Raw genomic sequence first — 23,925 nt, 5'->3', positions numbered from 1 at the left:
AGTTATTACAGAGAAACAGAGTGTAGGTTTAGCTACTGCCTAGAAATAGACAACAGCACCTTAGAATACTGGTTGTGTTTTCAGAGGAGCTGTGACAGCAACCACGAGGAAGAGACCAGGAAGAGGAGTAACACTTCCTGAAGACAACAACCAACCAAGCACCACCATTCCTCCATTCCACCTCCTGAAGTTAACCACCAAGCACCATTCCACCAAGCACCATTCCACCAAGCACCATTCCACCAAGCACCATTCCACCAAGCACCATTTCACCAAGCACCATTCCACCAAGCACCATTCCACCAAGAACCATTCCACCAAGCACCATTCCACCAAGCACCATTCCACCAAGCACCATTCCACCAAGCACCATTCCACCAAGCACCATTCCACCAAGAACCATTCCACCAATCACCATTCCACCAAGCACCATTCCACCAATCACCATTCCACCAATCACCATTTCACCAAGCACCATTCCACCAAGCACCATTCCACCAAGCACCATTCCACCAAGCACCATTCCACCAAGCACCATTCCACCAATCACCATTCCACCAATCACCATTCCACCAATCACCATTCCACCAATCACCATTCCACCAAGCACCATTCCACCAAGCACATTCCACCAATCACCATTCCACCAAGCACCATTCCACCAAGCACCATTCCACCAAGCACCATTCCACCAAGCACCATTCCACCAAGCACCATTCCACCAATCACCATTCCACCAAGCACCATTCCACCAAGCACCATTCCACCAAGCACCATTCCATTCTGGGTTTTTTTACGTTAACCCCTTCATTTCGAATGTTAGATTCACCAATTTCCCATCAATCTTCACTCCTCTCCGTTCACTCCCCTTAAACTAAGGTTGGATCAATTCGAATTAAAAGTCATTCAACGCCTGTTTGCTTTCTTTATTCTGCCAACATGTTTTCTGCCACCTTTTACCAAGACACTCCAAATAGCGAGTTGAGTACATTCATTCACTTGAACAATAAACCCAGGGGCAACTCTTTCTGTGGCGTCTGGCTGTAGTCTCTAGGCCTAAATCAAATCAGCTCAAATCAGAGTAGTAGTTTGTAAAGCACTGCAGTTGGTTTCTCCGCGGGATGCTGAATGACTGACTGTTGATGCAGTCGGTTTCTCCACAGGATGCTGAATGACTGACTGTTGATGCAGTTGGTTTCTCCACGGGATGCTGAATGACTGACAGATGTTGCAGTTGGTTGGTTATGTCCTCAGTGTGCCTCTGATTGGTGCTCGAGATACACAACAACAACATACCGTAGCTGTGTTAAGGCCTCATAAGTTCACAGAGTCAAGGTACTGTACACATAGATTGGTTTCATATTATGAAAGAGATGCAAATAAGTTGTCATTGCAACTTTGTGGAGGTCTGAGATCTGGTCATGTTCCTTGAATCAGGACATTTGTAAACTATACACGACTACTCCTTGAACGTCAACTTCTGAAGAATCCTTTGACATAAACGGTTGTTGATGTGATGTATTGAGCATAGCCGACTACAGTACAGACCTGCAGTATAAGCCTGAGGCGGAGGCTCTTTGTTGAGTCCAGTGACGGTAGGTTCAGTTGGAGAATGTGAACCTGTCGGTGTGTTCTAGAGTATTCCTTCCTTCAGGGGACAGCACACACAGCAAACCCAGTCACCAGCAACATACCGGTAATAACATTCACATACATCCACCCAGTCACCAGCAACATACCAGTAATAACATTCACATACATCCACCCAGTCACCAGTAACATACCGGTAATAACATTCACATACATCCACCCAGTCACCAGTAACATACCGGTAATAACATTCACATACATCCACCCAGTCACCAGTAACATACCGGTAATAACATTCACATACATCCACCCAGTCACCAGTAACATACCAGTAATAACATTCACATAAATACAGTCAGTCACCAGTAATTAACCCATTAATATTACACAGTCTATGTCTAATTAACCCATTAATATTACACAGTCTATGTCTAACTAACCCATTAATATTAAACAGTCTATGTCTAACTAAAACAGTCTGTGTCTAATTAACCCATTAATATTAAACAGTCTATGTCTAACTAACCCATTAATATTACAGTCTATGTCTAATTAACCCATTAATATTACACAGTCTATGTCTAACTAACCCATTAATATTACACAGTATATGTCTAATTAACCCATTAATATTACACAGTCTATGTCTAATTAACCCATTAATATTAAACAGTCTATGTCTAATTAACCCATTAATATTACACAGTCTATGTCTAACTAACCCATTAATATTAAACAGTCTATGTCTAATTAACCCATTAATATTACACAGTCTATGTCTAACTAACCCATTAATATTACACAGTCTATGTCTAACTAACCCATTAATATTAAACAGTCTATGTCTAACTAACCCATTAATATTAAACAGTCTATGTCTAATTAACCCATTAATATTAAACAGTCTATGTCTAATTAACCCATTAATATTACAGTCTATGTCTAATTAACCAATTAATATTACACAGTCTATGTGTCTAATTAACCCATGTAATGCTGCTGATGTCACTGATCACTCAGCCAGTCACGGGACTTGTGTGTAAACTGGTTAGTGATGGGTCAAGAACTGGTGTGTTGTTGCCCTCGGTTACGTAAACACAAATATTGTTGTGTTGTCGTCTCAGCAGATACAGAAAGTCATTCACACAGATCTGCCATTCATATCTATAGTTACAGTAACTCGGTAACATACTGAACATGTCATTGTGTTTAGCCACGGTCAACTCTGGAGAACATAGATGATGGCCTGCCTAAAATATATTATATTAACATCTATTACTGGAGTTATTACAGAGAAACAGAGTGTAGGTTTAGCTACTGCCTAGAAATAGACAACAGCACCTTAGAATACTGGTTGTGTTTTCAGAGGAGCTGTGACAGCAACCACGAGGAAGAGACCAGGAAGAGGAGTAACACTTCCTGAAGACAACAACCAACCAAGCACCACCATTCCTCCATTCCACCTCCTGAAGTTAACCACCAAGCACCATTCCACCAAGCACCATTCCACCAAGCACCATTCCACCAAGCACCATTCCACCAAGCACCATTCCACCAAGCACCATTTCACCAAGCACCATTCCACCAAGCACCATTCCACCAAGAACCATTCCACCAAGCACCATTCCACCAAGCACCATTCCACCAAGCACCATTCCACCAAGCACCATTCCACCAAGCACCATTCCACCAAGAACCATTCCACCAATCACCATTCCACCAAGCACCATTCCACCAATCACCATTCCACCAATCACCATTTCACCAAGCACCATTCCACCAAGCACCATTCCACCAAGCACCATTCCACCAAGCACCATTCCACCAAGCACCATTCCACCAATCACCATTCCACCAATCACCATTCCACCAATCACCATTCCACCAATCACCATTCCACCAAGCACCATTCCACCAAGCACATTCCACCAATCACCATTCCACCAAGCACCATTCCACCAAGCACCATTCCACCAAGCACCATTCCACCAAGCACCATTCCACCAAGCACCATTCCACCAATCACCATTCCACCAAGCACCATTCCACCAAGCACCATTCCACCAAGCACCATTCCATTCTGGGTTTTTTTACGTTAACCCCTTCATTTCGAATGTTAGATTCACCAATTTCCCATCAATCTTCACTCCTCTCCGTTCACTCCCCTTAAACTAAGGTTGGATCAATTCGAATTAAAAGTCATTCAACGCCTGTTTGCTTTCTTTATTCTGCCAACATGTTTTCTGCCACCTTTTACCAAGACACTCCAAATAGCGAGTTGAGTACATTCATTCACTTGAACAATAAACCCAGGGGCAACTCTTTCTGTGGCGTCTGGCTGTAGTCTCTAGGCCTAAATCAAATCAGCTCAAATCAGAGTAGTAGTTTGTAAAGCACTGCAGTTGGTTTCTCCGCGGGATGCTGAATGACTGACTGTTGATGCAGTCGGTTTCTCCACAGGATGCTGAATGACTGACTGTTGATGCAGTTGGTTTCTCCACGGGATGCTGAATGACTGACAGATGTTGCAGTTGGTTGGTTATGTCCTCAGTGTGCCTCTGATTGGTGCTCGAGATACACAACAACAACATACCGTAGCTGTGTTAAGGCCTCATAAGTTCACAGAGTCAAGGTACTGTACACATAGATTGGTTTCATATTATGAAAGAGATGCAAATAAGTTGTCATTGCAACTTTGTGGAGGTCTGAGATCTGGTCATGTTCCTTGAATCAGGACATTTGTAAACTATACACGACTACTCCTTGAACGTCAACTTCTGAAGAATCCTTTGACATAAACGGTTGTTGATGTGATGTATTGAGCATAGCCGACTACAGTACAGACCTGCAGTATAAGCCTGAGGCGGAGGCTCTTTGTTGAGTCCAGTGACGGTAGGTTCAGTTGGAGAATGTGAACCTGTCGGTGTGTTCTAGAGTATTCCTTCCTTCAGGGGACAGCACACACAGCAAACCCAGTCACCAGCAACATACCGGTAATAACATTCACATACATCCACCCAGTCACCAGCAACATACCAGTAATAACATTCACATACATCCACCCAGTCACCAGTAACATACCGGTAATAACATTCACATACATCCACCCAGTCACCAGTAACATACCGGTAATAACATTCACATACATCCACCCAGTCACCAGTAACATACCGGTAATAACATTCACATACATCCACCCAGTCACCAGTAACATACCAGTAATAACATTCACATAAATACAGTCAGTCACCAGTAACTGGTAATAAAAAATACCCACCTTCGCCCCCTCTCTCTTCTATAAATTCAATTCAAAGGGCGTTATTGGCATGGGAAGCATATGTTTACATTGCCAAAGCAAGTGAAATAGATCATAAACAAAAGTGAAATAAACGATAAATAATGTACAGTAAACATTACACTCAGAAGTTCCAAAAGAATAAAGACATTTCAAATCTCATATTATGTCTATATACAGTGTTGTAACAATGTGCAAATAGTTAAAGTACAAAAGGGAAAATCAATATAAATATGGGTTGTATTTACAATGGTGTTTGTTCTTCACTGGTTGCCCTTTTCTTGTGGCAACAGGTCACAAATATTGCTGCTGTGATGGCACACTGTGGTTTTTCACCCAATAGATATGGGAGCAGCAGGCAGGGGCTGAGCTCCAGAGCAGCTCTCCAGTAGAGATATAAACTCTGTACTGTCTCTGCTCAGCCCAGATAACCACAACACTGCTTCCTCTTGCTGCCTGGCCACTAGGCAATTAACACTAGCCTCCACTCCCTTTACTATTAGTTTGGATTCAGATATATGGCAGGCCAATGGCCAAACAATATTAATCAAGAAACTTAATCCAATCTCTCTTTTAATAATCCAAAATGTGTGGGACCCTTGTCTGTATTTCTCTGTAATAACTAGAATAATGTAATAACTATATAATTTTTATAACTAGAATCATGGAAAAACTAGAATAATGTAATAACTAGAATCATGGAAAAACTAGAATAATGTAATAACTAGAATAATGTAATAACTAGAATAATGTAATAACTATACAATGTAATAACTAGAATAATATAATAACTCTATGATGTAATAACTAGAATAATATAATAACTCTATGATGTAATAACTAGAATAATGTAATAACTATATAATGTAATAACTATATAATGTAATAACTAGAATAATGTAATAACTCTATAATTTAATAACTATAATAATGTAATACATACCCCAACCAGAAGCCATGGATTACAGGAAACATCCGCACTGAGCTAAAGGGTAGAGCTGCCGCTTTCAAGGAACGGGACTCTAACCCGGACGCTTATAAGAAATCCCGCTATGACCTCCGACGAACCATCAAACAGGCAAAGAGTCAATACAGGTCTAAGATTGAATCATACTACACTGGCTCTGACGCTCGTCGGATGTGGCAGGGCTTGAAAACTATTACAGACTACAAAGGGAAGCACAGCCGCGAGCTGCCCAGTGACACAAGCCTACCAGACGAGCTAAACCACTTCTATGCTCGCTTCGAGGCAAGCAACACTGAAGCATGCATGAGAGCACCAGCTGTTCCGGACGACTATGTGATCACGCTCTCCGTAGCCGATGTGAGTAAGACTTTTAAGCAGGTCAACATTCACAAGGCCGCAGGGCCAGACGGATTACCAGGACGTGTACTCCGAGCATGTGCTGACCAACTGGCAAGTGTCTTCACTGACATTTTCAACATGTCCCTGACTGAGTCTGTAATACCAACATGTTTCAAGCAGACCACCATAGTCCCCGTGCCCAAGAACTCTAAGATAACCTGCCTAAATGACTACCGACCCGTGGCACTGACGTCTGTAGCCATGAAGTGCTTTGAAAGACTGGTCATGGCTCACATCAACAGCATAATCCCAGAAACCCTAGACCCACTCCAATTTGCATACCGCCCCAACAGATCCACAGATGATGCAATCTCTATCGCACTCCACACTGCCCTTTCCCACCTGGACAAGAGGAACACCTACGTGAGAATGCTATTCATTGACTACAGCTCAGCATTCAACACCATAGTGCCCTCAAAGCTCATCACTAAGCTAAGGATCCTGGGACTAAACACCTCCCTCTGCAACTGGATCCTGGACTTCCTGACGGGCCGCCCCCAGGTGGTAAGGGTAGGTAACAACACATCTGCCACACTGATCCTCAACACGGGGGCCCCTCAGGGGTGCGTGCTCAGTCCCCTCCTGTACTCTCTGTTCACCCATGACTGCATGGCCAGGCACGACTCCAACACCATCATTAAGTTTGCCGACGACACAACAGTGGTAGGCCTGATCACCGACAACGATGAGACAGCCTATAGGGAGGAGGTCAGAGATCTGGCCGTGTGGTGCCAGGACAACAACCTCTCCCTCAACGTGACCAAGACAAAGGAGATGATTGTGGACTACAGGAAAAAAAAGAGGACTGAGCACGCCCCCATTCTCATCGACGGGGCTGTAGTGGAACAGGTTGAGAGCTTCAAGTTCCTTGGTGTCCACATCACCAACGAACTATCATGGTCCAAACACACCAAGACAGTCGTGAAGAGGGCACGACAAAGCCTATTCCCCCTCAGGAGACTAAAAAGATTTGGCATGGGTCCTCAGATCCTCAAAAAATTCTACAGCTGCACCATCGAGAGCATCCTGACTGGTTGCATCACCGCCTGGTATGGCAACTGCTTGGCCTCTGACCGCAAGGCACTACAGAGGGTAGTGCGTACGGCCCAGTACATCACTGGGGCAAAGCTCCCTGCCATCCAGGACCTCTATACCAGGCGGTGTCAGAGGAAGGCCCTCAAAATTGTCAAAGACTCCAGTCACCCTAGTCATAGACTGTTCTCTCTGCTACCGCACGGCAAGCGGTACCGGAGTGCCAAGTCTAGGTCCAAAAGACTTCTCAACAGCTTCTACCCCCAAGCCATAAGACTCCTGAACAGCTAATCATGGCTACCCGGACTATTTGCACTGCCCCCCCACCCCATCCTTTTTACGCTGCTGCTACTCTGTTAAGTATTTATGCATAGTCACTTTAACTCTACCCACATGTACATATTGCCTCAACTGCCTCAACTGGCCGGTGCCCCCGCACATTGACTATGCAACGGTACCCCCCTGTATATATAGCCTCCCTACTGTCACTTTATTCTATTGTATATATAGCCTCCCTACTGTCACTTTATTTTTTACTTCTGCTCTTTTTTTCTCAACACTTTTTTGTTGTTGTTTTACTCTTACTTTTTTGTTTAAAATAAATGCACTGTTGGTTAAGGGCTGTAAGTAAGCATTTCACTGTAATGTCTGCACCTGTTGTATTCGGCGCATGTGACCAATAAAATTTGATTTGATTTGATTTGATTTGATTTGTAATAACTATAATATAATAACTATAATATGCAATAACTATATATGTGTTTTATGTAATAACTATATAATATAATAACTATAATAATGTAGTAACTCTATAATGTAATAACTATAATAATGTAATAACTATAATATAATAATTATAATAGGCAATAACTATATATATGTTTTATGTAATAACTATATAATATAATAACTATAATAATGTAATAACTCTATAATGTAATAACTATAATAATGTAATAACTATATGTTTTATGTAATAACTATATAATATAATAACTATAATAATGTAATATAATAATGTAATAACTATAATAATGTAATATAATAATGTAATAACTCTACAATGTAATAACTATAATAATGTAATAACTATATGATACAAGTGGTCATTAAAACACTTACAGTTGACTGCTATTACATGTTGCATCATTGTGATGGTATTACTGTATTGTGCAGAAGGGTAAAACATGCATGAACTGGAACTAGTAGCTATTTCAAATTTTGGCCCAAAGGTATTTGCAGAATAATTAACTATGATGACAATGCAAAAATAATTGATGTAACCACTGGAATTGATAATTCAATATTGAAATTATTGCAAACAAGAGTCAGCATGGGTTCGAATCCGACCCACTGCCCTTTGACCCCACCCTCCCCTATCTTAGACACTAAACTATCTCTTCAATAAATCTACAAAAAATTACGAAAGGTGTGGGATTTCCCCACTCCTTAAAAAAAAAAATTCATTAAATTTTTTTAAACATTATAGACAAAAATAATTGATGTAACCACTGGAATTGACCATTCAATATTGAAATGATAGCATTTTCCTTTGTTTACATGGCTGCAGTCAGTCAGTAGCTCAGCCTCTGACTGCCTGTAGACAGACAGACTCACGTCACTGCGCCCAGGTCTGGGTCTGAGGCTAGGGAGTGAACCTCTCATCTGGATCAGTAGCTCAGCCTCTGACTGCCTGTAGACAGACAGACTCACGTCACTGCGCCCAGGTCTGGGGCTGAGGCTAGGGAGTGAACCTCTCATCTCGATCCATTGCAGTGGAAGTTGCAGCCAGAAACGAAAAGGTGGGAAGAATGGAAACGTGCTCCTGACTTTCAGCCTTTTTTTTTGTAGCTAACGACACCTTATCAAAACCCACAAGTAAGCTTACGGATACAACCAATACGTTCTTCAATTGCAGAAACCTTTGTTATTGCAATGAAGTGCATTTACGTGCCACAGTGAAGAGGCCCCTTTGACAGTTGATGGTAAGCTCGTCAAGCTAGCTAGCTACATCTCTCGAATCTCTTCTCTCCTAACTGCTAGTCAGCTATGCTAGCTAGCTAGGCCTTTCTATGTGTAAGCTTGCATAAAATGTCAAGACAATTTCCCGACAATTAATTTTACTGTTGCAAAACAGTGCCAGAGTCTTGCTATCTGTATCGTTGATGGCCAAATTAGCTAGCTGTAGCCTGTGTTTTCCATTTACCTACATGTGTATGAGTTGCTTCCAGCTAGCTAGCAGCTACCTACCTAACTAGCTACCTAACAGTAAAGTGAACTCTATTGGTTATCATCGGTAGCCTGCTAGCATTAGCTTTATGTTGTGCTTCAGCACCACCGCCAGTTTACAACATAACACAGTAGTTAGCTAACTGTTAGTAACCTCGTATGTAACAAGGCTGTAATAAACTTAGCTAGCATGCTAGTTAGTTATTTGTTTGATTTTGGCCTATGTAGCTAACGTTACAGGCCTAGTAGACTGTTCTATAAGTTGAAGTGTAGCTAGTCCATTGCGATGGCAGCTAGCTAGTCTGTTAGCTTGCTTGCTAGCTAGCTGGCTAGCTACCTTACTATACAGCTGTGTCATGTCAGTCTAACATATTCTATGTCTGGTGAATAATTAGTCAAGCTAGCGAACAAATAGCATTTATGTTGTTTTTGTGGATTGTCTGTTAAAGCTAGGTAGGTTAGAGATGTGGAACGTGTTAGTTAGCCCGCTAACGTTAGCTACTAGCTAGCTAGTTTATGCAACTAGTTAAGCTAGCTAGCTAAATGGCTAGCTACCTGGTCAGCTGATTTGCCTACCTTACTGTTTATCCAGCATAGGCAAGTATTTAGTAGCTAGCTAGTTAGCTGAAGTAGCTAGCTGGGTTTACAGTATATCACCACTGTATTGCCTACTATGACAATTTACAGTATTCCACCTTGCTGTCCCTGGGCACATACTGATACCACAGTAGGCTTTATAATATGACAGACAGCTGTCAAAGCTATTCACTTTTTGTCTCGTATGTTCAGCAATGCAGCAGGCGAACATAGCACGCCTGCTCATGAGATTGCCAATAATGCTGGTGCCCTTCTTCTTGAGATCAATATTGCATGGTGAAAGCTGTACATAAAAAAATGGAGTAATTTAGCAGATGCTCTTATCTAGAGTGAGTTACAGGCGCAATTAGGGTTAAGTGTCTTGCTCAAGGGCACAATGACAGATTTTTCACCTAGTCGGCTCAGGGATTCGAACCAGCTACCTTTTGGTTACTGGCCCAACGCTCTTAACCGCTAGGCTACCTGCCGCCCGCAATATAAAAACGATTGTGTAGCAAGAGATTGAGAAATTCTAATATAAAATGCACATAGGAAATGCATTGTCACTGTGTAGTGGAAGGCCACTTCCAGACCATTAGGCAATAAGTATCACCATAGCTGTGGACTGTGAAATCAATGTTTCCAGCTGTTGTTGCAAGATTTCATGGATGTCGAATGCATGTCGGTACTACTAACATTTAGTTATTTGTATTGCATAATGCATAGGCGTATTATGAAGAACGGTAGCTAACAACTGTATGTTAGGCAATATAGGCCTGCTGGTTTGAGTGTAGGGGGTAAGGGAATAGCCTAGATGTAATGGACAAGCCTGAACAGAAGGTGAAAACCGTTCTTCTTCTACACTCAGTATCAGGTGACCTATTTCCCATCCAGAGAAAACAGGTTCATAATCAATTAGTAACTGATGTTGAAAGTCATATTACGGCCTAATTTAGTTGTCTAGGCCTTCCGCATGTTTCTCTCCACATTGCTTCCCCAGGTGTGTTTGCTTCCCCATGTGTGTGTTTGCTTCCCCATGTGTGTGTTGCTTCCTCATGTGTGTGTTTGCTTCCCCATGTGTGTGTTGCTTCCTCATGTGTGTGTTGCTTCCCCATGTGTGTGTTTGCTTCCCCATGAAGTTCATGTAAGGCAATGACTGCTGTGCTGATATGTACTGGCTGATATGTACTGTGCTGATGTGTACTGGCTGATATGTACTGTGCTGATGTGTACTGTGTTGATTTGACCGCTGGTGCAAATAGGCCTATCTTGTGAGAACTGATAGTATCTGTGGCATAAAGCACATGCAGGCCTAAGTTTATTACTATTATCCTGTATAACTGGAATGATCTGAAATGTTTACACCTAGGTCGTTGGGTAATATGCAATGTCATGGTTACTTCCAGCAAAATTAGGGCGTTACATTGGTTCCATGGATTAGGCTGACAGCATGTTGGAAAATGTTCCCCCAGGAATATTGGGAATGCCATGTGTAGTAACTGGAACACAGTATTAGGGTAGCTGACTAGTCGTACATCATCTCTATGGGTCTAGTTGGAGTTCCGAGGACATGTTACATGTTAGGTCTATAGCCTAGTTCCATAAACTGAATGTGGTTAGTGTGATCAACAGCTTATAGTGATAAAATTGTCCTTCACGGATGTGATCACTATAAGATGAGTGCACTGTAGGCTAGTTGTTTCATTTCAGTGTCTTGTTTCATTTCCAGCCATGCTCCCAACAGAACACACACGGATCCCCTACCAGATCAAACCCTCCCCAACCCAGCCATGCTCCCAACAGAACACACACGGATCCCCTACCAGATCTAACCCTCCCCAACCCAGCCATGCTCCCAACAGAACACACACGGATCCCCTACCAGATCAAACCCTCCCCAACCCAGCCATGCTCCAACAGAACACACACACGGATCCCCTACCAGATCAAACCCTCCCCAACCCAGCCATGCTCCAACAGAACACACACGGATCCCCTACCAGATCAAACCCTCCCCAACCCAGCCATGCTCCAACAGAACACACACGGATCCCCTACCAGATCAAACCCTCCCCAACCCCCCCCCCCCATGCTCCAACAGAACACACACGGATCCCCTACCAGATCAAACCCTCTCCAACCCCCCCCCATGCTCCAACAGAACACACACAGATCCCCTACCAGATCAAACCCTCCCCAACCCAGCCATGCTCCAACAGAACACACACGGATCCCCTACCAGATCAAACCCTCCCCAACCCAGCCATGCTCCAACAGAACACACACGGATCCCCTACCAGATCAAACCCTCCCCAACCCAGCCATGCTCCAACAGAACACACACGGATCCCCTACCAGATCAAACCCTCCCCAACCCAGCCATGCTCCAACAGAACACACACGGATCCCCTACCAGATCAAACCCTCCCCAACCCCCCCCCATGCTCCAACAGAACACACACGGATCCCCTACCAGATCAAACCCTCCCCAACCCAGCCATGCTCCAACAGAACACACACGGATCCCCTACCAGATCAAACCCTCCCCAACCCAGCCATGCTCCAACAGAACACACACGGATCCCCTACCAGATCAAACCCTCCCCAACCCAGCCATGCTCCAACAGAACACACACGGATCCCCTACCAGATCAAACCCTCCCCAACCCAGCCATGCTCCAACAGAACACACACGGATCCCCTACCAGATCAAACCCTCCCCAACCCAGCCATGCTCCAACAGAACACACACGGATCCCCTACCAGATCAAACCCCCCCCCATGCTCTAACAGAACACACACGGATCCCCTACCAGATCAAACCCTCCCCAACCCAGCCATGCTCCAACAGAACACACACAGATCCCCTACCAGATCAAACCCTCCCCAACCCAGCCCCATGCTCCAACAGAACACACACAGATCCCCTACCAGATCAAACCCTCCCCAACCCAGCCATGATATAGAATTAGTAATATAATCATATAGTAAAAAAGATATTATAAAACAAAAAGTAAAAATAGTGATACAAATTGTAATTTGGGTTGGTTTATGGAGTTGTGAAATTAGCTGGGTCCATGTCTTCTACAAAGAATAAGAAAGGTTGCCAGATATTACAAAATGTAATTGCAGATCCCCTAACGGCGGAGCGTATTTTCTCTAGCTTGAGATGTTGCGTAACTTCCTCATTCCAGGGTTTTTCTTTATTTTTACTATTTTCTACATTGTAGAATAATAGTGAAGACATCAAAACTATGAAATAACACATATGGAATCATGTAGTAACCAAAAAAGGGTAAAACAAATCTAAATATATTTTATATTTGAGATTCTTAAAATAGCCACCCTTTGCCTTGATGACAGCTTTGCACACTCTTGGCATTCTCTCAACCAGCTTCACCTGGAATGCTTTTCCAACAGTCTTGAAGGAGTTCCCACATATGCTGAGCACTTGTTGGCTGCTTTTCCTTGACTCTGCGGTCAGACTCATCCCAAACCATCTCAATTGGGTTGAGGTCAGGGGATTGTGGAGGCCAGGTCATCTGATGCAGCACTCCATCACTCTCCTTCTTGGTAGAACAGCCCTTACACAGCCTGGAGGTGTGTAGGGTTATTGTCCTGTTGAGAAACCCCCAAATGATAGTCCCACTAAGCCCAAACCAGATGGGATGGCGTATTGCTGCAGAATGTTGTGGTAGCCATGCTGGTTAAGTGTAAATCACAGACAGTGTCACCAGCAAAGCACCCCCACACCATAACGCCTCCTCCTCCATGCTTTACAGTGGGAAATACACATGCGGAGATCATCCGTTCACCCGCACCGCATCTTACGAAGATGTCCATTGCGCGTGTTTCTTGGCCCAAGCAAGTCGCTTCTTCTTATTGGTGTCCTTTAGTAGTGGTTTCTTTGCAGCAATTCGACCATGAAGGCCTGATTCACGCAGTCTCCTCTGAACATTTGATGTTAAGATGTGTCTGTTACTTGAACTCTGTGAAGCATTTATTTGGGCTGCAATTTCTGAGGCTGGTAACTCTAATGAACTTATCCTCTGCAGCAGTGGCGGTCCTCATGAGCGCCAGTTTCCTCATAGCGCTTGATGGTTTTTGCGACTGCACTTAAATAAACTTTCAAAGTTCTTGAAATGTTCCGTATTGACTGACCTTCATGTCTTAAAGTAATGATGGACTGTTGTTTGTCTTTGCTTATTTGAGTTGTTCTTGCCATAATATGGACTTGGACTTTTACCAAATAGGGCTATCTTCTGTATACCGCCCCTACCTTGTCACAACACAACTGATTGGCTCAAATGCATTAAGAAGGAAAGAAATTCCACAAATTAACTTTTAAGAAGGCACACCTGTTAATTGAAATGCATTCCATGTGACTACCTCATGAAGCTGGTTGAGAGAATGCCAAGAGTGTGAAAAGCTGTCATCAAAATATATTTTGTTTTGTTTAACACTTTTTTGGTTACTACATGATTCCATGTGTGTTATTTCATAGTGTTGATGTCTTCACTATTATTCTACAATGTAGAAAATAGTAAATATAAAGAAAAACCCTTGAATGAGTAGGTGTTCTAAAACTTTTGACCAGTAGTGTATTTCTGGTCTAATCTTGGATAATTTTGCCTTTGACCAATGCAGCCGATGTAACTATTTTAAATTGAATTACAGCATGTCTTAGACATATAGATGAAGAATGTATTCTCTAAAGCATACTCTGCCAAGTTTCATCTGTGTTGTTCAGCGAAAACCTCTTCCCATTGGTTTTTAAGAGAGTTCAGGGAATCCAGATTGTGCAAGTTTAATAACGTATAGATCAAGCTTATGCCCCCTTTTGATATAAGGGTTCACTTTAAAAATAGAATCTAGAAGGGAGGTAGGTGGGTGTGATGGGAAGTGACTAGAGTATGAAGAGACAAAACTATGCAATTGTAGGTATCTAAAGAAATGGGATCTGGGAATATTGAACTTTTGTACTAACTGTTCAAAAGATGCTAAATCCATATCAATGTACAAGTCGTTCAGTGAGGAGATCCCTTTTCCAGACCAGATATGAAACGCCCGGTCTCATAATGATGGAGAGAATGTATGGTTCTTTAATAACGGGGCAGAAGTTGAAAATTCACTGAGACCAAACGATCGCCTGAACTGTTTCCAGATTGTTTGAGAATGTTTCACAATAGGGTTTTTAGTGTATTTGGAAACAGGCTCAGCTAATGCAAGTTTTGAGCAGAGTAAAGCAGCTAAGGAGGTGGGGCCACAGGATGACATCATCAAGGTCAACCATTTCGGGCCTGTAACATGAGGGATTTCTGTCATCCAATATAGAATGATTCTTATATTAGCTGCCCAGTAATAATATTGAAAGTTCGGAAGTGCAAGACCACCCTGGGGACGAGATGTCTGCAATACGCTCTTACGTATCCAAGGGTTTTTCTTGTTCCAGATAAAAGCAGATATCAGTTTATCTATGGAGATAAAAAAGATTGTCAGAAAGATAGGAATACATTGAAATAAGTATAAAAACTTAAGTGTTAGACCCCTTTCACATTTTGTTACGTTACAGCCTTATTCTAAAATTGATTGATTTTTTAAAATTTTTTACCCCTCATCAATATACACACAATACCACATAATGGCAAAGCAAAAACTGGTTTTTAGAAATGTTTGCACATTTATATATTTTTTAAACTAAAATATCACATTTACGTAAGTATTCAGACCCTTTAATCAGTACTTTGTTGAAGCACCTTTGGCAGCGATTACAGCCTCAAGTCTTATTGGGTATGACGCTACAAGCTTGGCACACCTGTATTTGGGGAGTTTCTCCCATTCTTCTCTGCAGATCCTCTCAAGCTCTGTCAGTTTGGATGGGGAGCATCGCTGCACAGCTATTTTCAGGTCTCTCCAGAGATGTTCGATTGGGTTCAAGTCCGGGTTCTGGCTGGGCCACTCAAGGACTTACAGAGACTTGTCCTGAAGCCACTCCTGCATTGTCTTGGCTGTGTGCTTAGGGTCGTTGTCCTGTTGGAAGGTGAACCTTTGCCCCAGTCTGAGATCCTGAGCGCTCTGGAGCAGGTTTTCATCAAGGATCTCTATGTACTTTGCTCTGTTCATCTTTCCCTCGATCCTGACTAGTCTCCCAGTCCCTGCCGCTGAAAAACATCCCCACAGCATGATGCTGCCACCACCATGCTTCTCCGTAGGGATGGTGCCAGGTTTCTTCCAGACGTGACGTTTGGCATTCAGGCCAAAGAGTTCAATCTTGGAACTTTGGAGCTCTGTCAGAGTGACCATCCATCAGGTTCACTCTGAGTTTGGCCGGGCGGCCAGCTCTAGGAAGAGTCTTGGTGTTTCCAAACTTCTTCCATTTAAGAATGATGGAGGCCACTGCGTACTTGGGGACCTTCAATGCTGCAGAAATGTTTTTGTACCCTTCCCCAGAGTGGGCAAGCCACTGTCTGTCTGTCTGTCTGTCTCTGTCTGTCTGTCTGTCTGTCTGTCTGTCTGTCTGTCTGTCTGTCTGTCTGTCTGTCTGTCTGTCTGTCTGTCTGTCTGGTTGAGGTGATGTTAATATATCTCTCGTCTGTCTGGTTGTGTCATATTTGATTGTTGTTTGAGTGATTTTTATTCCCCTTTCTTAATGGTTAGGCCTAGCTAATATCTCTCCCCCCCTGTCCACCCAGGATTAATGGCAGCAGAGTGACATGCCATCATGGCCCTGATGATTCCTCCAGTGAAGCTCAAATGGCTGGAGCACCTGAACGGCTCGTGGATCATGGAGGACAGCGAGTCCATCGCCACGCGGGAGGGCGTGTCGGCGCTCTACTCCAAGCTGCTCAGCAACAAGGAGGTGGTCCTCTTACCTCAGCAGGTGAGAGCAGGAGGTGGTCCTCTTACCCCAGCAGGTGAGAGCAGGAGGTGGTCCTCTTACCCCAGCAGGTGAGAGCAGGAGGTGGTCCTCTTACCCCAGCAGGTGAGAGCAGGAGGTGGTCCTCTTACCCCAGCAGGTGAGAGCAGGAGGTGGTCCTCTTACCCCAGCAGGTGAGAGCAGGAGGTGGTCCTCTTACCCCAGCAGGTGAGAGCAGGAGGTGGTCCTCTTACCCCAGCAGGTGAGAGCAGGAGGTGGTCCTCTTACCCCAGCAGGTGAGAGCAGGAGGTGGTCCTCTTACCCCAGCAGGTGAGAGCAGGAGGTGGTCCTCTTACCCCAGCAGGTGAGAGCAGGAGGTGGTCCTCTTACCCCAGCAGGTGAGAGCAGGAGGTGGTCCTCTTACCCCAGCAGGTGAGAGCAGGAGGAGGTCCTCTTACCCCAGCAGGTGAGAGCAGGAGGTGGTCCTCTTACCCCAGCAGGTGAGAGCAGGAGGTGGTCCTCTTACCCCAGCAGGTGAGAGCAGGAGGTGGTCCTCTTACCCCAGCAGGTGAGAGCAGGAGGTGGTCCTCTTACCTCAGCAGGTGAGAGCAGGAGGTGGTCCTCTTACCTCAGCAGGTGAGAGCAGGAGGTGGTCCTCTTACCCCAGCAGGTGAGAGCAGGAGGAGGTCCTCTTACCCCAGCAGGTGAGAGCAGGAGGTGGTCCTCTTACCCCAGCAGGTGAGAGCAGGAGGTGGTCCTCTTACCTCAGCAGGTGAGAGCAGGAGGTGGTCCTCTTACCTCAGCAGGTGAGAGCAGGAGGTGGTCCTCTTACCCCAGCAGGTGAGAGCAGGAGGTGGTCCTCTTACCCCAGCAGGTGAGAGCAGGAGGTGGTCCTCTTACCCCAGCAGGTGAGAGCAGGAGGTGGTCCTCTTACCCCAGCAGGTGAGAGCAGGAGGTGGTCCTCTTACCCCAGCAGGTGAGAGCAGGAGGTGGTCCTCTTACCCCAGCAGGTGAGAGCAGGAGGTGGTCCTCTTACCCCAGCAGGTGAGAGCAGGAGGTGGTCCTCTTACCCCAGCAGGTGAGAGCAGGAGGTGGTCCTCTTACCCCAGCAGGTGAGAGCAGGAGGTGGTCCTCTTACCCCAGCAGGTGAGAGCAGGAGGTGGTCCTCTTACCTCAGCAGGTGAGAGCAGGAGGTGGTCCTCTTACCCCAGCAGGTGAGAGCAGGAGGTGGTCCTCTTACCCCAGCAGGTGAGAGCAGGAGGTGGTCCTCTTACCCCAGCAGGTGAGAGCAGGAGGTGGTCCTCTTACCCCAGCAGGTGAGAGCAGGAGGTGGTCCTCTTACCCCAGCAGGTGAGAGCAGGAGGTGGTCCTCTTACCTCAGCAGGTGAGAGCAGGAGGTGGTCCTCTTACCTCAGCAGGTGAGAGCAGGAGGTGGTCCTCTTACCCCAGCAGGTGAGAGCAGGAGGTGATCCTCTTACCTCAGCAGGTGAGAGCAGGAGGCGGTCCTCTTACCTCAGCAGGTGAGAGCAGGAGGTGGTCCTCTTACCCCAGCAGGTGAGAGCAGGAGGTGGTCCTCTTACCCCAGCAGGTGAGAGCAGGAGGTGGTCCTCTTACCCCAGCAGGTGAGAGCAGGAGGTGGTCCTCTTACCCCAGCAGGTGAGAGCAGGAGGTGGTCCTCTTACCCCAGCAGGTGAGAGCAGGAGGTGGTCCTCTTACCCCAGCAGGTGAGAGCAGGAGGTGGTCCTCTTACCCCAGCAGGTGAGAGCAGGAGGTGGTCCTCTTACCCCAGCAGGTGAGAGCAGGAGGTGGTCCTCTTACCCCAGCAGGTGAGAGCAGGAGGTGGTCCTCTTACCCCAGCAGGTGAGAGCAGGAGGTGGTCCTCTTACCCCAGCAGGTGAGAGCAGGAGGTGGTCCTCTTACCCCAGCAGGTGAGAGCAGGAGGTGGTCCTCTTACCTCAGCAGGTGAGAGCAGGAGGTGGTCCTCTTACCCCAGCAGGTGAGAGCAGGAGGTGGTCCTCTTACCCCAGCAGGTGAGAGCAGGAGGTGGTCCTCTTACCCCAGCAGGTGAGAGCAGGAGGTGGTCCTCTTACCCCAGCAGGTGAGAGCAGGAGGAGATGCGTCCCAAATGCAACTCTGTTCCCTATGTAGGCCGTTTGCGACACGGCCAATATGTTGTCTGCTTGCACAGACATTTTGTTTTGCATCACAAGCTCTATGTCATCACCAGCCTGAGTGTCAGTCTGTTTGTGCTATCTTGCCAACTCCTTGTCACTGATTGTCATGCCAAACATCTGTTGGGTCAGAACACAAAACAAATCTGGGACCAGAATAAAGTGTAATGAGGCCCCAAAGTGAAACCATCACATCGTTAACATAGTACAACACACATCATCACAAAACACATCGTCAATGCTGTGTCCTCAGGTGCTGTGTCTGAAGGGACCCCAGCTGCCGGACTTTGAGCGTGAGTCCCTGTCCAGCGATGAACAGGAACACTACCTGGACGCCCTCCTCAGCAGCCAGATGGCGCTGGCCAAGATGGTGTGTTCCGACTCCCCCTTCGCCGCAGCGCTCCGCAAACGCCTGCTGGTCCTCCAGAGGATCTTCTACGCTCTGTCCAACAAGTACCACGACAAGGGCAAGGTCAAGCAGCAGCAGCACTCGCCCGAGAACAACTCCGGATCGGCCGACCTGCACTCTGTCAACGAGCGGCCGCGGTCCAGCACCGACGCTCTGATCGAGATGGGGGTCCGCACGGGGCTCAGTCTGCTCTTCGCCTTGCTCCGTCAGAGCTGGATGATGCCGCCGCCCGGCCCCGGAGGACTCAACCTCTGCAACGACGTCATCCACACGGCCATCGACGTGGTCTCCTCCCTGCCGCCCCTCTCCCTGGCCAACGAGAGTAAGATCCCCCCTATGGGTCTGGACTGCCTGGTCCAGGTCACCACCTTCCTCAAGGGAGTGACCATGCCAAACTCCGGGGCGGACATCTTGGGTCGGAGGCTGGCGTCAGAGCTGTTGCTGGGCCTTGCTGCCCAGAGGGGTTCCCTGAGGTACCTGCTGGAGTGGGTGGAGATGGCGCTGGTGGCGTCTGCCGTGGTCAGCACCATGGAGAAGGAGAAGATGAAGGTGTCTCTGCTGAACCCGGAAGGACTGATTGGATACGACTGCTTCATGAACATCCTCATGCAGATGAGACGCTCCCTGGTAAGCGTCCAACAAACACACTTTATTGCTCGTGATTTGTCGCGTACTTACGTTGTGTTCTGTAGGTCTATTGTGCGTTTTATAATACCAGATGTATTTCTCCAAGCTTCTTCTCCCAGAGGGCTCCTTATTCATTGCTCGTGATTGATTAAGTCATTGTGTATGGTCCCATTTACCACATGCCGTGTAATATGGCTACATGTAGCCGTGGCTAACTGTGTACCTGATGTCTCCCGACTCTCTCTCTACCAGGGCTCGTCAGCAGACAGGAGCCAGTGGAGGGAACCTAAACGCACATCAGACGGGCTGTGCTCTTTATACGAAGCGGCGCTGTGTCTGTTCGAAGAGGTAAAATACCCACTCAAATACCATTTCACAGGTCAATTGATGTTTAGTTTTTTTTTTTTCTCTCTTCTGAAAAAGCTTATACAGTGTACTGCTTATGAATGCAAAAATGTATGGGTTGTGAATGAATGATGATGACGTCGTCGTGTACATGTAGGTTAAGTAGCCTTCAAGTAAAGTCTTGGCGCTATTCACTCCCAGGTGTGCAGGATGGCGTCAGACTACTCCCGTACCTGTGCCAGCCCAGACAGCCTCCAGACGGGCGAGGCTCCCGTTGTGTCGGAGACGTGTGAGGTGTACGTGTGGGGCAGCAACAGCTCCCACCAGCTGGTGGAGGGAACACAGGAGAAGATCCTCCAGCCCAAGTTGACACCCAGCTTCGCCGACGCACAGACGGTAAGAGACCACAGGTCTCCGAAGGGGTGTGTGTGTGTGTGTGTGTGTGTGTGTGTGTGTGTGTGTGTGTGTGTGTCAGTTCAACAAGGAGGATGTATGTCCTGTTTTGTCTGTTTTAAGCCAGTGGTTCTCAAAGCTCTCCTCGGGGACCCCCAAGGGCTTGATGATTAGTTGAATCAGGTGTGCTAGATCTGGAATAGTTAAAATACATGGAAGGGCTGGGGGTCCCAGAGTTTTGAGAACCACTGGTTTAAGGAAAGCTGATTCCCCTCAGTAGTACGTCTCTTGAGACTGATAGTGCAGCCTAGTTCTGAGAGGAAATAGAACTTATTAAGAAGAGACAAAGTGAAATCCATTGGGCATGAAGAGTGGCTTTTATGGATTGAAAAGAAGAGGTTACTCTCTGTGCTTCTCATGTTATGTACTGTACTGTTCCCAATCATGGTTGGTTATTGAAATATTGAATTAGGCTTCGGCGGTATCCAGATTGTCATACCTTCATGCTGACCTTGTGCCATACCGGGGTTTTCGGTAATACCGGCACTGAACACAAGGGGCGCTATTTTCGAACCCCACTGAGCTTCTGTAATCCGAAGGTTAGCAATGCTAACAAGTACATGTCAAATCCCATAGAGAATGCTAACCAAATGCTAATGAGGTAATTGCGAACATTTTATACAGTATCTGACATAAACTATTTTCAGGACAGACATCCTAGCTCATAAAGATATAAAGTCATGCAAAAATGCTACTCACAGTTTGGTGCACGCACAAAACAAGTATTAGACAGCAAGGCTCTTGATCCAGGAGGGGATTCTCTGCTGTTACCAAGCCAAGCTTGATTTAGGAAGAAGCTAACCACTTAGCTAGATAGCTAACTAGCTACTAAATTAGCAAACCAAATCACAACTGCAGAGCATTTAGCACATGTATTTATTTAACCTTTTATTTAACTAGGCAAGTCTGTTAAGAACAAATTCTTATTTACAATGACGGCCTACCAAAAGGCAAAAGGCCTCCTGCGGGGCTGGGATAAAAAATAAATAAAACATATAGCAAGAGAGACGCCACAACACTACATAAAGAGAGACGCCACAACACTACATAAAGAGACACACCACAACACTACATAAAGAGAGACACCACAACACTACATAAAGAGAGACACCACAACACTACATAAAGAGACACCACAACACTACATAAAGAGAGACACCACAACACTACATAAAGAGAGACACCACAACACTACATAAAGAGAGACACCACAACACTACATAAAGAGAGACACCACAACACTACATAAAGAGAGACGCCACAACACTACATAAAGAGAGACACCACAACACTACATAAAGAGAGACACCACAACACTACATAAAGAGAGACACCACAACACTACATAAAGAGAGACACCACAACACTACATAAAGAGAGACACCACAACACTACATAAAGAGAGACACCACAACACTACATAAAGAGAGACACCACAACACTACATAAAGAGAGACACCACAACACTACATAAAGAGAGACGCCACAACACTACATAAAGAGAGACGCCACAACACTACATAAAGAGAGACACCACAACACTACATAAAGAGAGACACCACAACACTACATAAAGAGAGACACCACAACACTACATAAAGAGAGACACCACAACACTACATAAAGAGAGACACCACAACACTACATAAAGAGAGACACCACAACACTACATAAAGAGAGACACCACAACACTACATAAAGAGAGACACCACAACACTACATAAAGAGAGACACCACAACACTACATAAAGAGAGACACCACAACACTACATAAAGAGAGACACCACAACACTACATAAAGAGAGACGCCACAACACTACATAAAGAGAGACACCACAACACTACATAAAGAGAGACGCCACAACACTACATAAAGAGAGACACCACAACACTACATAAAGAGAGACGCCACAACACTACATAAAGAGAGACACCACAACACTACATAAAGAGAGACGCCACAACACTACATAAAGAGAGACGCCACAACACTACATAAAGAGAGACGCCACAACACTACATAAAGAGAGACCTAAGACAACACTACATAAAGAGAGACACCACAACACTACATAAAGAGTGACGCCACAACACTACATAAAGAGAGACGCCACAACACTACATAAAGAGAGACACCACAACACTACATAAAGAGAGACACCACAACACTACATAAAGAGAGACACCACAACACTACATAAAGAGAGACACCACAACACTACATAAAGAGAGACGCCACAACACTACATAAAGAGTGACGCCACAACACTACATAAAGAGAGACACCACAACACTACATAAAGAGAGACACCACAACACTACATAAAGAGAGACACCACAACACTACATAAAGAGAGACGCCACAACACTACATAAAGAGAGACGCCACAACACTACATAAAGAGAGACACCACAACACTACATAAAGAGAGACACCACAACACTACATAAAGAGAGACGCCACAACACTACATAAAGAGAGACGCCACAACACTACATAAAGAGAGACACCACAACACTACATAAAGAGAGACACCACAACACTACATAAAGAGAGACACCACAACACTACATAAAGAGAGACACCACAACACTACATAAAGAGAGACGCCACAACACTACATAAAGAGAGACGCCACAACACTACATAAAGAGAGACACCACAACACTACATAAAGAGAGACACCACAACACTACATAAAGAGAGACACCACAACACTACATAAAGAGAGACACCACAACACTACATAAAGAGAGACACCACAACACTACATAAAGAGAGACACCACAACACTACATAAAGAGAGACACCACAACACTACATAAAGAGAGACACCACAACACTACATAAAGAGAGACACCACAACACTACATAGAGACACCACAACACTACATAAAGAGAGACACCACAACACTACATAAAGAGAGACACCACAACACTACATAAAGAGAGACACCACAACACTACATAAAGAG

The 23,925-nt window shown here is 45.3% G+C and overlaps 1 protein-coding gene across 1 annotated transcript in view; it reads left to right on the top strand.

Moving 5' to 3' along the window:
• The first annotated feature begins 8,886 nt into the window (after nt 1–8,886).
• LOC311116059 (putative E3 ubiquitin-protein ligase HERC1) overlaps nt 8,887–23,925 on the top strand; it is a 233,569-nt gene continuing 218,530 nt past the window's right edge. Inside the window, 5 exon segments of the mRNA XM_084191189.1 lie at nt 8,887–9,268; nt 16,781–16,968; nt 19,369–20,151; nt 20,404–20,499; nt 20,698–20,892. Of these exon segments, the coding sequence (XP_084047315.1) occupies nt 16,810–16,968; nt 19,369–20,151; nt 20,404–20,499; nt 20,698–20,892 (1,233 nt within the window). The 5' untranslated portion in view covers nt 8,887–9,268; nt 16,781–16,809.

The sequence above is a fragment of the Coregonus lavaretus genome, assembly GCF_964263955.1.
Source record: "Coregonus lavaretus genome assembly, contig: HAP1_SCAFFOLD_315, whole genome shotgun sequence".
In the NCBI taxonomy this organism is placed as follows: domain Eukaryota; kingdom Metazoa; phylum Chordata; class Actinopteri; order Salmoniformes; family Salmonidae; genus Coregonus; species Coregonus lavaretus.
The sequence above is the reverse complement of the archived record's forward strand: the minus strand, read 5'-3'. Positions and strand labels throughout refer to the sequence as shown.